This window comes from Nesoenas mayeri, assembly GCF_963082525.1.
Source record: "Nesoenas mayeri genome assembly, chromosome: 1".
In the NCBI taxonomy this organism is placed as follows: domain Eukaryota; kingdom Metazoa; phylum Chordata; class Aves; order Columbiformes; family Columbidae; genus Nesoenas; species Nesoenas mayeri.
Genome location: NC_137541.1, coordinates 208,935,401 through 208,949,528, shown reverse-complemented (window position 1 = coordinate 208,949,528; position 14,128 = coordinate 208,935,401). Strand labels below are relative to the sequence as shown.

General features: G+C 41.9%; 1 protein-coding gene across 3 annotated transcripts in view; it reads right to left on the bottom strand.

Annotated features, from left to right (window-relative positions):
* The window catches only part of TENM4 (teneurin transmembrane protein 4), a gene marked incomplete at both ends in the record, with an annotated part of 380,135 nt that overhangs the window by 120,229 nt on the left and 245,778 nt on the right, over window positions 1–14,128 (bottom strand). For 2 of the 3 annotated variants that reach the window (XM_080355605.1, XM_080355607.1), the window contains 2 exons: window positions 5,373–5,399; window positions 11,663–11,848. In XM_080355605.1, the coding sequence (XP_080211731.1) occupies window positions 5,373–5,399; window positions 11,663–11,848 (213 nt within the window). The remainder of the gene's footprint in view (window positions 1–5,372; window positions 5,400–11,662; window positions 11,849–14,128) is intronic. The other variant, XM_080355606.1, reaches the window with a different exon arrangement.

Below are 14,128 nucleotides of genomic sequence, written 5' to 3'. Positions count from 1 at the left end.
TGAAAATTCAGAGGGAAAAGAAGGATTCCATTTTATCGGTTTTGTTTCAATATTTTGCATTACACAGTATTTGGAACTAAGACCTCAAAAGCAAATATCTAACATTATTAGACAGCAAAGATACTGTAGTGATTGATCATTTGCTCTGAGACTGAGAAAAGCAAATGATCTTCAGATGAAGAGCATCTGTCAAATATAAGGAAAAACTAATGTAACTGTAAAAATTAGGAGCTCATATGGAACTGCATGTGCTCTGCTCTCCCAGGCTTAGGAAAGGGGGAATTCATTGTGGCAGAAAATACCTGATATAATTTGGATGAGGCACCTTCTGCATCTGAGGAAATGAGAAGAGCTTGACTTGTCTACTCTAGCACAGCAAAGGCTGAAAACATTACGATTGTTTTCCACAAATTCATGAAACAGATAAATGGTGAGAAGGGAAAACAGCCATTTAAGCTAAAGAGAATAATGATGATGTAAGAACAAATAGACATAAACCAAGCACAAATAAATTCTTGCTGGAAATTAGAAAGAAAAAAAAATCATTTGCCAGGATCAAATGAATGAAGTTTTGGAGTAGCCTCCCACTATGAGTATTAAGGAAATGAAGTCTCGCTGATCTATCCAAAGAGCTTGGTAAATTTAGATAAAGTTTTACACAATGTCCTTGCCCTTGACAGTAGAAGACTGGACTCTACCTGAGGAGACTCCTTTCAGTCCTATGTCTTTGAATTTCACATGCAATTCATTGTCTATAGGAAATGTGTATTCGAAGGGACTTGCAGGTTTTCCCCTGAATCTTTTTGATCCAGAGAAACTAAGTTGAGCCCCTCAGAAAGCAGACAGAGGAAAAGCATCAGTCAGGAAAGGACAGACAGAAGAAAGTATTTAAGGATATTATGCCTTCCCACAGCATCTATTCCTCTTCTTGATTATTAAGGGAATCCAGGGTGACCAGATGAAAGATAAGCATCTGTGCTGTAGATACTTCAAGTAGAATAACTCCCACCTGTAATTTCATACTCCACTGTCTTGGCATCTTTAAAGTCTAGAAAGTAAGTTCATCCCTTCCCACCAAGGGGAGAGTCATCTCCAGTTCCTGGTGAGATAAAACCCTTTGAAGAAATCAGAGAGAACTGTTTCGTAATGAGATAAACTCTTCTTCACAGACTCACGGACATAAAAGTTTTAACATATTAACCATCATATTACAAGGTACAGCAAAGTATCAGTGCTGTTAGGATTAAATTGCAGCTCTCCTGTGCCAGGGGTTTGGTAGGAGAGCAGGCAGTTATCAGATATTAGGAAGGAAACCACTGACAGAAAACAGAACAATTAAAGAGCAGCTGTCAGAGGACTTGTACCTTCAGAAAGTCAGAAGATAACATGGACGTGTAGGCCAATATATCTAGAAGAATGGACCTGTAAGTACTACAATTTCTGAACTGGTTTGCTACATGAAGACTTGACCATCACTAACACCACAGAGACAGGAACACACACAGTATTGCCCATTCCACTAACAGTGCACTTCAAAGCACTTGACAAAAAGATGATAAAAATAAACTTTATCCTCTCATCTCCCCCATGCTGGGGAATAAAGCAACAAGATCATCTTGGCTCCAAAGTGCTTCTGAATATCAACACAGCGGGATGGCTTAATCCCCACAGATGTACACCACCATAACCTTGCAGCTCTGATTTCTCTTTGCTAGAGTCACCAATAGTCCATTGATCTTGTTTATGTTTGTTAACAGTATTCGGGTGACAAAGAGAATTAAATATATGAATAGGGTTTTTTGAGGCTGGGGACACACACCACTTTATGTGAGTTTCCAGCTGAGGCACATGAAAGCTCTGATGAAAGATGATGGTTCTGTGGGATGTTCAAGAGAAGAAAAGAGTATCAGAGTCATACAATCATAGAATTGTAGAATAGTTTTGGTTAGAAGGGACCTTAAAGACCATCCAGTCCAACCCACCTGCCATGGGCAGGGACACCTTCCACTAGACCAGGTGGCTCAAAGCCCCAACCAACCTGACCCTGAATGTTTCCAGGGATGGGGAATCCACAGCTTCTTTGGGCCACCTGTTCCACCTCCACTGGGAAGAATTTCTCCCCTATATCTAATCTGACTCTCCCCTCTTTTAGTTTAAAACCATCACCCCTTGTCCCATCACTACAGGCCCTACTAAAAAGTCCGTCCACATCTTTCTTATAATCTCCCTTTAAGTGTTGAAAGGCCGCAGTAAATTCCCTCTGTAGCCTTCTCTTCTGCAAGCTGAATAAGCCCAACTCTCTCAGCTTGGGGTCAATGGAGACTGTCACCAGAGTAGGAAATTACCCTTACATTTTAAGATTGTTGGTAAAATAATCTGTTCTTAATGATCCGTGCAGTTAAGGCCTTCTCTAATTCATCCAGCTCTAAACAATGTTCAATGGGATTTCTCTTCAAGCCAAGCCTCATTGCCACTTAAAATTGGACTTTAAAGGTGATTATCTATCCTCCATTGTCAGTAGGAAAATCCTGATGGATGTTCTAACAAGTCCCAGTAGATAGGGATTGAGCTCTGAAATGGGGAGGACACAGCTGAATGCAAGATGTGAGGATGCGAACACCTGGAGCTTGAAAGAACAATCAGTAGGTGACCTGCAGAAGTTCTGCAGGACTAAAGAGGAGGAACAAAGCATCAGCTGATCCCTGCAAATTATTAGAAATCCAGTAAAATGTCCTGAAAACCAACCTTTAATCAGATGCATCTTGTAAAATGAAGATTAAGACGTTACTTGTCAGAGCTCCTATTGCTTATAACTGAACAAACGAGGTCATCGACTGTGGTCGGACCTTGGGTCCTCACCACTTCTCAGACTTCAGGAGCAGCCCAGAGAAGTCACCTTGCAGCCATCCCTGAATTCAAGTGTTGTTCAGCATCTTTACATTTCTGACAAGCTGTTTATATGCCTCACTACAGTGGTAGTGTGGTTATTTTTTAAGAGCGAGAATTGATAACTAACAACAGAAATTAATTATGTTGATGGATCATCAGCTCCAATGGCATTCTGGATGGAGAATGTCTCTCTAAAACCAACACCTCTTTAATAATAGGCACTTCTTTACATTTCAAACATTACCAGTGTTAATTAGGCCTTCATTTAGAAGACTCCACTCCAATTCTAGTTAGAGCTTCTTGTTTTAATCATGCTGATGTTTGCTACTGAGATTTGTCCTCCAATTTAGAAACAATTCTGCATCTTCTCTGACTTAGTGGTTTATTGTACAGCTGTAGGAAAGATTCAGCAGTAAATCAGGTTCACCCTTGGCAACACAGGATTACTGGGAAGGGATTCTGACCAGAAAGATGTTAATAATTAAGAAAGCCAAAAGGGCATGGGTAATTCAGTTTTGAAAAATGCACATCGTGCACTTAGCCAAGTAAAAAACATGTACTTTTAATGTTTTGGCTATCGCTAATCTTTCCAAATGAGGCCATGCACGGTAAGAGAATCTTTTATTCTTAGTATGTTGCTCAACTTGTTACCCACTGAAATATTCACTAAATATAATGTGTCTTTACTCTGGAGCACAAAGGTGAGTCAAAAGACTATCCAGAGGGAAAACAGCAGTTACAGAAGACTTAGTAAAAAAAAAATGGGCTACTGAATGGGCAAATTAGTACTGAAGGTTCCCTGGAGCCAGGCTGTGAAGGTTGATTTCCCATCTTTTCTATTCCCTTGCTGCTTATCTGCTGCCTTTTGATCCAGCCTTCTCCAATATATGTTGAGATGATAAGGAAGAGCCCTGTGGCTTTGCAATGCAAAACATAGAGATGTTGAACATGAACAGGAGCTTCTGATTGCACTCCATATTGACGGCCCAGATCTTCCTCTAAAGACGTCACCACTATTGCTTTGTAAAGGCACAAGTGACCCTCTTCCCTTGATCTAAGAAGGAAGATACACTTTTTTCTCCTAATTTAAACCAAGTCAAGCACGTTTTACTGATGCTAAGCAATGAGAGAAAACTAAGTACCACTGAACAATCCACTGATCTATAAACAGGGGTCCAAGGACAGCTACCAGTTGCTGCATCCCACAGAAGACAAACGTCTCCTTATTATGGACGTTTCCTTGTCATTAATATTTGTTCATCTGTTTGAAGTTTTTTCCATTTGTGATTGTAGCCAAACCTGCCTTTAAGTTTCAACAGAAACAAGAGAGAAATACTCGACTGTAAATTCATCTAGAGAAGTGAAGTCATAGGGCAACTGTATTTCTTGTCCCATCACAAGTGCCCTTCATTTTAACTGTTCAGCAGGCAAATTTTTTGTCATCTCTGTCCTTCTTGATCAGCCTCTCCCAGCTGTTATTTCTGATTGCTCACAACCTGAAAAGGAGGGTAATGCTACGGAAGAAACTGATTTGTTCAACCTGATTTTTTGGTTTGTTTAACCAGCAAACATATGATGCTGCGCGGTGTCAGCGCTGTGCTCCTGTTAGCGTCAAGTCAGCCATGTAGAAAGTTATTTGTGTCCAACTCAATCATATTTATTGTCAGCTTGTTGTATTTAACTAGATGTGTGCTATTTCAATATTTCCAAAAAGCCAAGTGCATTGTGGAACTGTCTATTTCTATTTAAAAGCCCTACATTAATTTACTTCATTGCTCTGATTAATGAACAACTGAGATTCTTTTAAGATTGCAGTTACCTCTATTCTGTTAACAGTTATTTCTTTTCGGTGAAGAAAGACTTGGGTCCTAGACTTGCTTTACATTTAGAAATAGGAACACAGGTTTGGATTTCATCGTAGTGTACGTTAATGCAACATCACTAATTTCAAGAGATTTTGCAGATTTATACAACCAGAGGCTTTTCAAAAACGTTTTTGCATTAAGAAAATAGATATATATATATTATTACTCAAAGTTCCCATGTCTTTGCACTCATAGGTCAAAACCACGAAGACTCCACACAGAAAGTGCACTCACCTGCTTGTTACAAAACAGACCATAGACATTTAATTTAAAACACACCAGTGTACATGGCTCCTGCTGTATTCACAGACCCTTTTGTTACCTCCTGACTCGCCTTACCTGGGTAGGAGGGGTGAGGATGAGAGATGATCGGGAGGGAAGGGCAGGGACAAGGGGACGGGTAGGAACACGGATACGATGTCAACATGGGGTCACAGAACTTACGGAGGGGTTTCCTACCTAAATGACTGGAAAGTTCACCCTTCCAGACATTAGGGAGCACTTTGGTGACAACGAGGAAGAGATGCAACCTCAACACAGTATGTTCACGGTGCATTATTATTTTTTTTTTAAAAAGAAACACAAAGACAATAGGAAAAATAGGAAGGAAGAGCATACCTTTCACTACCTTATCCAGATAGTGAGCTTGGGAGATAAAAGACAGGACATTTAAGGTAGGATTGAATAAGTGCATTGCGGCTTACTACGAGACTGTGCAGGTGCTAGAAAGGCAAAGGAGAGTTTGCTGTGATATGAAAAGAAAAACCTTGATTATGAGGAGAGAAAAAAAGGGAGAAGGGTGGAGCACAGCCCTCCTCAGTCACAGAGCTCAAGGAGGCTGCGTTCAGGCATCTTTGCTCATTAAGATCAGGAAGAGAAACAGGAAAGTTTTATATATATATTTAGGTGTTTATATATATAGGCATATATATGCATAAATATATATATATATAAAGGGCAGAATATTGTAATGCTCTGCTCATTTGCAATAGTCTACCTCTGTTTTACTGACTGCTTTTGTTTTCATCAGGAAAACCAGAGTAATTTGAAAGTGCTCCACCTCACCTGTCTTATATTTTTCTGCACAAAGAGGCACAGTTCTGTGACTTTACCAGACTGGGAGAGGCTTTTCCCTGGATCTTCTTAAAGGTAATACATCGCATTTATACAGCATCCTCTAGCCCCAGATCAAATTACTTTACAAATATTAAATTAACCTCATGGTAGCTCTAACAGATAACTAAGTATTAATATACTCATCCCAAGGGGGGCTAAGGAAAAAAAAAAAGTTATAGATGTAGAGAGAGCAGTCATGTGCCCAATTCCCATGAAATATTAATTTGGAAAAACACCTTCTAATTGATTTTTTTGGGCTCAAACAGAAGGTTAGTGGCAAAGACAGAAGTCCTTTGCCACTCCAAGGGCCTTGGAGAGCCCTTGCACACGCCAGCAGGCGGCACTCTCTGTCCTGGCAGCAGCTGGTCCTTATTAACAAATAAGAGGCTCCGAGTCTTGCATTTCTGCCTTTCATTACCTGCTTACACATTATCTCCCTCATTCTCTCATCTGCTCCCTGCAATCTCACTCTCTGTTGTGTCCTGGAACCCTTTCATTAGGTTTTTGCTTCAGGTTCGTTCATGCCGATTGCCCACTTGGAAGGTCACAGCCCTTGCAGGAATTACTTTTCCATCCTGCGAAGCTGATGCATCCCTCGAAGCACTATTGTAAGTAAGCAGAGAGGGCTGGGAGGGTCAGAGCTAACCTCGTGTGGGGCAGCTATGGGGCTTTATGTCAAATATATGGGGAATTATATAAAATAATCAGCCCAGTGTAGGGACAGCGATATGGGAAGGAACAGCATCACCATCCCCTTGGTCGACGGCTGAAGCTTGGGATTGCGTTGCTCGGATTTTGACATCCAGAGCAGCCCAACCTGTTAAACTCAGGCAGCAGTCGCTGTGCAGATGATGGCAGTGGTGGCAGTTGTCAACACCAACCGTATGTGAGGTATGAGACAATGTTTTCGTGTAATTGAAAAACAATGGAAGCCGTCTATGGGATTATTCCATGGTAGCACAAACCTTTCTTCTCTAAACCCGTAGAGTTTCATTTCCATGTTTTACTTCTTGGCCTTAAAATATCACCTTATTATCTACAGACCTTGGACACCCTGTGGGCATGTGGGACACGCTGAGGAACTCTGTAGGTGCTCAGAAGAAAAGGTCCTCTGCACCCAAAGGCACCCACTCAACTCCATGTCACTCCTGGAAGACACTGGTTCTTCTTATCTGCTATGGGGGGAGCTCAATCTGAAAATCATCTGATTTCACCAGCCCCAGCTAACTTGGATTGTTTTATCCAAAGCATATTGGGAAAGGATCCCATGAACATTTCTCTTGGCTCACTGAGAGGGAAGAGAGAAATGAGAGATGCTGGGGCATGGACGGGGCGTCTTCCCCCCACATTCTCCTTCTCCATTTTCTAAATATTCTTTCTTCATTTTATCTTCCCTGTGGGGTGAAGCAAACAGAGCCTCAGTGAAATCTGTGCAGTTAAACTGGGCTCACATAAATTTGAAGGAGAGGAGAAAGTGGATGCTCATTGCTGAACGAGCGACGGCACAAGTTTATGCCACGGGGACTGTCTTTGAAGTTCATCTGTGCTTAACATTTACTGTCAAATACGCTGCCAAACTTCTCAAGGCCAGATTACCTTCAGCTTGATGCAAAATCATGTCAGAACAAAGCAGCATGGGCATTTTTTTCCACTGACTGCAATAACCGTGGCCTTCTCTCGTCCAAAGGTGTCCATCCCAACCAGGCAGGGTCGGTGCCAGAGGGTCAAACCCAGCTCAGCTTCGGCTGAGGACACACCTGAGCTGAGGATCTGCTCCGCTGGGCTGAGGGCAGCAGGAACCTTCACCAGACACCGGTGGGATTGTTTTACATTGGGCTGCACATGGACCGAGCTGCTTTATGGATTTATCTGGCACAAGCGACGTGTTAGCCAGGGTAAGGAGAGCAGGATCCACCTGTAATGTGCCTCGTCTGGATTCCAGCTGCTCCAGCAGAAACTGAGAAGCAGTGATTGCAGCCCCGGCTATTCAGAACATATGTGATTATTTATGCAAGAAGGCTGATGAAAGGCAAACTTAGAGGGGCAGATTTCTCAAAAATCAGAGTTTTGCTAAGTAAAACAAAAACCAGCCCCGTGGCGCCATAAGCAGAAGCCTGTGTGGGATGGGCTGTCTGCCTGTCTGTCCGTCTGCCTGCCTGTCTCGGCACTTGTTATTGCAAACAGCACCAGTGCGTGCCAGGACCAGGTTTTCAAAAGGAGTTAAGCACGTAGCTTTTGCAAAGATCAATGGGAATTAGGCACTGAGGTGCTTTGAAAATCCCGCTAGATAGGGTGTTGTGTGTTTGGAGAGCTAAATGCTGGTCCCTCAGAGCTCCAGAGACAGTGTGGTATTCAGGTGCAGCAATTGAGCTTCTGAGACGGCTTTGGTCTTGTGTCCAGGCTGTTCAACGATGACAAACATCCCAACTCTACCACACCGGGAAGCCCCCTCTGCCATTATTTTTCTGAATAACCCTAATATGAATGGAAGGATTAAGGCTTGCTGCTAGTAAAACATCGTACAGATTCACATATCAGATACAATTAATCTCAGTGCAAGGCCCACATAGGAAGAGTGAAATCTCCTTTTTGCACCTCTGGGCTGGATGCACAGCACCTGGGGCACTATCCAGGTGACAGCGCCTGTATTAAATTTGAAGCCTGGGAAATTTCTGGAAGTCATTTATTAAACCCAGGACATTTTCTGTGAATCAATCCCATAGACTAACCTACCATAGAGATAAGTTGTAATTTGGCCTTTCAGAGCCCACAGTGAGAGGGATTATTTCGCCATCAAATTCAATGCTCCCAAACCTCAGCATGCTCACCAGATGCGGTTTAGGGCAGAACAGAAGAAACTTGAATTCTTAAAACATTTCTAACTGGGGGCAAATTTGGAATATGCTGGAGAGCACATCATAGGAGTCTTGCATTATGGTTGTAGTCATTTTTTTTCCTTTAAGAAATCAGAGTAAACCGATTGAACCATTCTGCTGGGTTTCAGGATTCCTGCAGTTGTATAATCAACTTTCTGTTCTACTCTTTCCCTGGATGCACTAAGTTTGCTGAATTAGGGTGATGAATATAAGCTTCTGCCTCAATTTCCTGGTTGGGAATTAACTGGGGTTCCTCTAATGAAATCTCTGAATGTGAGCAATCAAGCCGGTATATTTGGTAACACGACCCTTTGTATGAGCAAACAAAATTAACCCACTGGGATCAGAGTTCCCTTGAACATCGTAAGAAAGAGCCTCCTACGACCTACAAAACAAAAGGGTTTCTTACGCTCGAACATGCTCAACGGGAAATGGATCAAATGTCCTTTGCTCATATCATCCATTTCTACCCTGTTACCTGCACACGTGGCGATGCTGTTAAAGCGTCACTGCAGCGATGGGGTTTTGTGCTTGTTGGTGCTAAAGCAAACCGGGCCATGACACGGACAGATATGGAATTACTGTCAACAGAACAAGTTGCCATGCAGGGAAATTACACAAGGACAAGGGGAATGCTTTCCACATACTTAATGTAATTCCAAGTCAATGTCCTTTCATCTGTGCCAATATAACTAGCTTATCACTCCCTCTAAAGCTATTCAATTTTCTTGGATATTTATGACTTTGCCAAATCTCCTTTACATTCTACACATTTATCAGCGAAATATTCTGTAGGAAATACAGTTTATAGCTTCGGAGGCATGAGACTATATACAAATTTGTTGCTAAATCACCATGCAAGAAGATGAAGCTGGGGCGGGGGGGGTGAGTGGGAAGTGAAAAGAAATAGGATTGCTCCAGCACTCTAAGTATTAAGGAATGATTCGTACTGCAACAGGAAGGTAGCGCCACCCAAAACGATAGTGTGCACCAGTCAAACCGCACTGCTGACTGCATTGCGGTGCCGGCCTGTTCCCTGATAACAGGGGCTCTTTATACTTAAGAGTGAGGAATACTACAAATAATGGGGTAAACTTAATTACCAGGAGAGATAAAACCTTGCTGTTGGAAAACAGTCTGGGCATATCAGCTGTGTGGAGAAATATCACACAGCGAACTAGTGGCATTTTGGTTTTGCAGCAGAACTAATAAAATGGCACTGAGGGTATGAATAAGGATTTATTTATTTTTTTTTGGTGCATAAATGACTTTCATATAAAATTGTCCCCTGGATTTGGGGCCTTCTGGCTGAAAATCGTTTCTTTATTTTAAAACTCTTTCATGAATCTGTGTTGCTTTCCAAAGTGCTTGAACACAAGGCTATAAAACAGTATTACAGAAACACAGGATTCCAATTAACACAGGACTGCTCTCTTTTCATTTTAACGTCATTTAAGAAAGGGGTTTTTTTTAATCTCTTGTCATGAAAATAAATGAAATCTGTTAGGTACATAGAAAAGAAAGTAGAATGTAATATCTAATGAGACCGAGGAAGTTTTAAGAGCCAGATATTTTTCATTAGAGGATGCATGTGGAGACCATAATTTGGTAGGATGGCATTAGCATAAATATTAATAAATGAGAAGTAGAAATGAGCCACAGATATGGTTTGTAACATCAGCCTAGTGTTGGAATTAAAATATTGTGATCAGGCTTCATTTCCCATCTGTCTTTGCATGGGCAAATTTACCTGGTGTTCAAGCCAAAAAACATGATGTCTACATATAACTAAGTTAATATTCCACACAGATAACTATGCTGACGTTTGCCTAGATATTGCTAGGGGTTAATTTTGATGTGGTGTAATTTATTAATATATGTATCACAGCATAATGAAAGCAACAAAGGGTTAAATTTTCTTATATTTAAAGGAAGCTGATTAAAATAAAAAGTCTGGAGGAGAATTCTCACTCTGGAATAAATAACTCTTGTAAAGTCACCTGAATTTTTTCAGGTTCAGATAGGTACTATTGAGAGCAGAACTGGATTCACTAATTTAGTTTTCTGTTAATGTATAATTAATGGCAACTGGGGAGTTTTAATACTACTGGTTTATAGCAGGACTACGGAATGGGGACTAAAGTGGTTGAACAGTCATAAAAAAAGGAAGAAGGGAAAATGCATCAAGGAGTTGAGTGAGATGAAGGAGGAAGGTAAAGCCAAGCCAGTTCTTTAATGATGCTGCAAACTGCTTAACATGGGAACTTCACGTCTTTACATGATTTCAGCATAGTGGTGGCATCTTATTAGTAATAATAATGATATGACACTGAGAGCTAAATGTAAGTGTCAGGTGTATGAGGAATACAGAACCAGAGAGAGAGGGAAGTGAAATGGACAGAAATGCAGCAGAGCAGACAAGGGATAAGCAAGACAGTGTAAAATATCAGCCAGAAGTAACATGACTGTGGTTTCCTCTTTTATACTGGCGAGCAAAGCGGCCGTGCAAATAATGGAGCAAATAAAAGGAAAGAAAACTTTCAGTCAGATGCGTGTTTTTGAAAATGCTGTCGATGTGAACAGAGAGAAGTCTTGGAGGCCACAGAAAGACCTTTTGAGAGAGGCAAAGTAGGATGTTTTTAAAAGCATCTAGACAGCTTGTCTCTATAAGATCAAACACCGCATAGGTGCACTTCACGTCTGATAATAAAAAATATCTATAGCCATGTCATCAACAAATGAAAGGACATTTTGTCTTGCTCCCACATGAAAATGTATGATGTCAGAACTCGAAATCCAAGAACAAAGGTGCTCATGCTACACTAAGTCACACATATTCAGTTAAGCATGCGCCTTTCCTCCTCTCCTGATCATCAATTACTCTCGGAAAAGTAGCCAGTTTTTCTTTTTCCCTACCAATGGTGCAGTGCTCTCCGTTCCAGCCCGGGCTGCATTCACACTTGCCGTCCCGGCACGTCCCGTGCTCGTTGCAGCGCGGGTGACACGCTCGCTGATCACAGGCTGTGCCCATCCATCCCTCCTCGCAGCGGCAGGTGCCCCCGACGCAGACGCCGTGTCCTCCGCAGTCGGCTGCACAAATCTCTGTGGGAGAGGAGAGAACAGAGAGGAGGGGACGTGGGTGTAGAGAAGGGAGAGAGAAAACATCCAGGGTGTTATTGTTAAGAAAAGCAGCCACACTTCACTACCTCTCCTTACGGGGCAATGAAAGGAATTCCTGGAGCTCGTAAGGCTAATCCTTCCTGACAATAAGAATCTAATAAGTATATTACAAAAAAAAAAAGAGACGGACACGGATTGCAGGGGTCTGCTGTGACTGAGCCTCCTATTTGCTTTCTAATTCTCTTGCACTCCTTGAGCTTTTGTGAACAGCAAATCCGAAGGGGAAGGCTCTTCCAATAAACAGAACAAAAGTCAGGTTTAATTAAAATCTGGCTAAGCGAGGAAATAATGTGCTGATAAACTACTGATGCTAAAGTTAAGCGCTGGTGAAGCCTGATTATAGCTTGTTAACCCATGGTTTTGGGGATGGAATTCGTTAAAACCTTTTTTTTTTAAAGTAATATAAAATATTTCTATTTCTACTGAGTCTGTGCATCTGCTCTGTCTCTGTTCTCCTACCACCCCCTAAAAATCAGCATTCAGAAGTACCACCAGGTTCTTTTTGTGAGCTACACAAGCTGGAGTTTATAGGATGGTGCTTGTTGACACGTCTCATTGGAGTTAATGGAAACATGGAGTCAAGGCTGGGCATTTCGGTACTTACTGCCAAAAAAAGAGAAGGCCTAAAGGACATTGGCTTTTCAGAGGTGCTGTATTCCCACCCTCCATGAGCCCCAGTAGGAATGATGACACAGATATATATAATATTTTAGCCCAGCAGTGAGATTTTGGCTAAAATCTGGCATGCCCTTGGCATGAATTTGGGAGATTTCATGTTTTCATCTGTACTATATTTGTCTGAAAAAACTGAGACTTTGTAGAGAACAGGTACCCACGAGTCAGGTGTTAAAGTGCCTTTAACCACCACCACTACATAGGACTGATTTCAAGATAAAAATAAAACAAATAGTGACGTGGTGCTATATTGCAGTTGAAATGAAATGAATCTATTTCTTCTTCTCCAGGCTCATCACCTCACTATTCCCTTTCAATCTCCTATAACCCATAACCACACTTTCCGCCATCAGAGGAGCAGCAATTTGGGCTGTATTTCAGGTTTTCCCCCCTTCCCTTCCTGCCTTGGTGCACCTAAATTCAATTAAACGTTCCCAAATGTTTGGGACTCAAGTCCTCTGCTTGACTGAGCCGTTTTATAGCACATTTTCTCCCCGTTCCCCCAAATTCGTACCCCAGAATGGGTATCTCAGGCACCAGCCCATTCCCAGTGCCTCTCTTTGTGCCTCTGACCATTTTAAGGGCAGGATTCAGTCCTCAAGGCTTCTGATGCGACTGGTATTATACAAGACATTTACTTCGGGCCACCGGCTGCACATAAAATATTCAAACCCACTCAACCCGCATTAACATCACACCTGACTGAAATTCAGCCTTGCTTAACTGGGCTTTAGTCTTTTGCTAATTAATACTGCTGGTAAGAGGAAGCTTAGGCTCTTCGGGGACTTTTGACACACTCCTGATTCGGGGCTGGAACATCCACTTCAGCTCCATTGGAGAGAGCTGGAAGGTCTTCAGCCCCTTACACCTTGTTTCCAAGGATCAGAGAGTTCTTTAGGCAGTGATAACTACGATAGTAATAATAATAATGCTTCCTAAGTCTAGAAAATACCTTGTTTTCCAAGTACAACAAGAACACAACATCTGGCTCCTGCTCACTATACAACTCAGGGTGGTGGAACGGTTTCCAGTTGAACTCCTATCGCTGCAGCATCTCAGATGTCTCCAAACTCTCTCCAACTTTTAGTCTTACAGATTTAAATCTCTAATGAGAGAACTTTGAACTACAAATATGCTTAAGACACTCAGGAACTTGTCTGTCCCATTTAGAATCAAATTTGGGCACCTCGTGCACACACCACTGGCTCCCTAAATGTCGCAGAATCTAATGTAAACTTTATTGGAAGTCAGTAGAAGTTACACTATCACTTAACACATGGCTAAGAAAGGACTCTTGAGTTGCTATCAGAAGATTTTACGCCGCATCTGGCATTGAGACACAGATTTTCACAGCTCCTAGATGCGAGGGAGGTAAACTCCTATCGCAGTGCCCATTATGAACATAAGGGATGGGTAATTATCGACTCGCTAAAGGGTTAGAGCCCAGACGTGTGCGTTTTCTACACCTTTCCCCAATTGCCAGACAGCACTGGAATGGAGTGTGGGCTGGTCAGGATGGTATGTGAA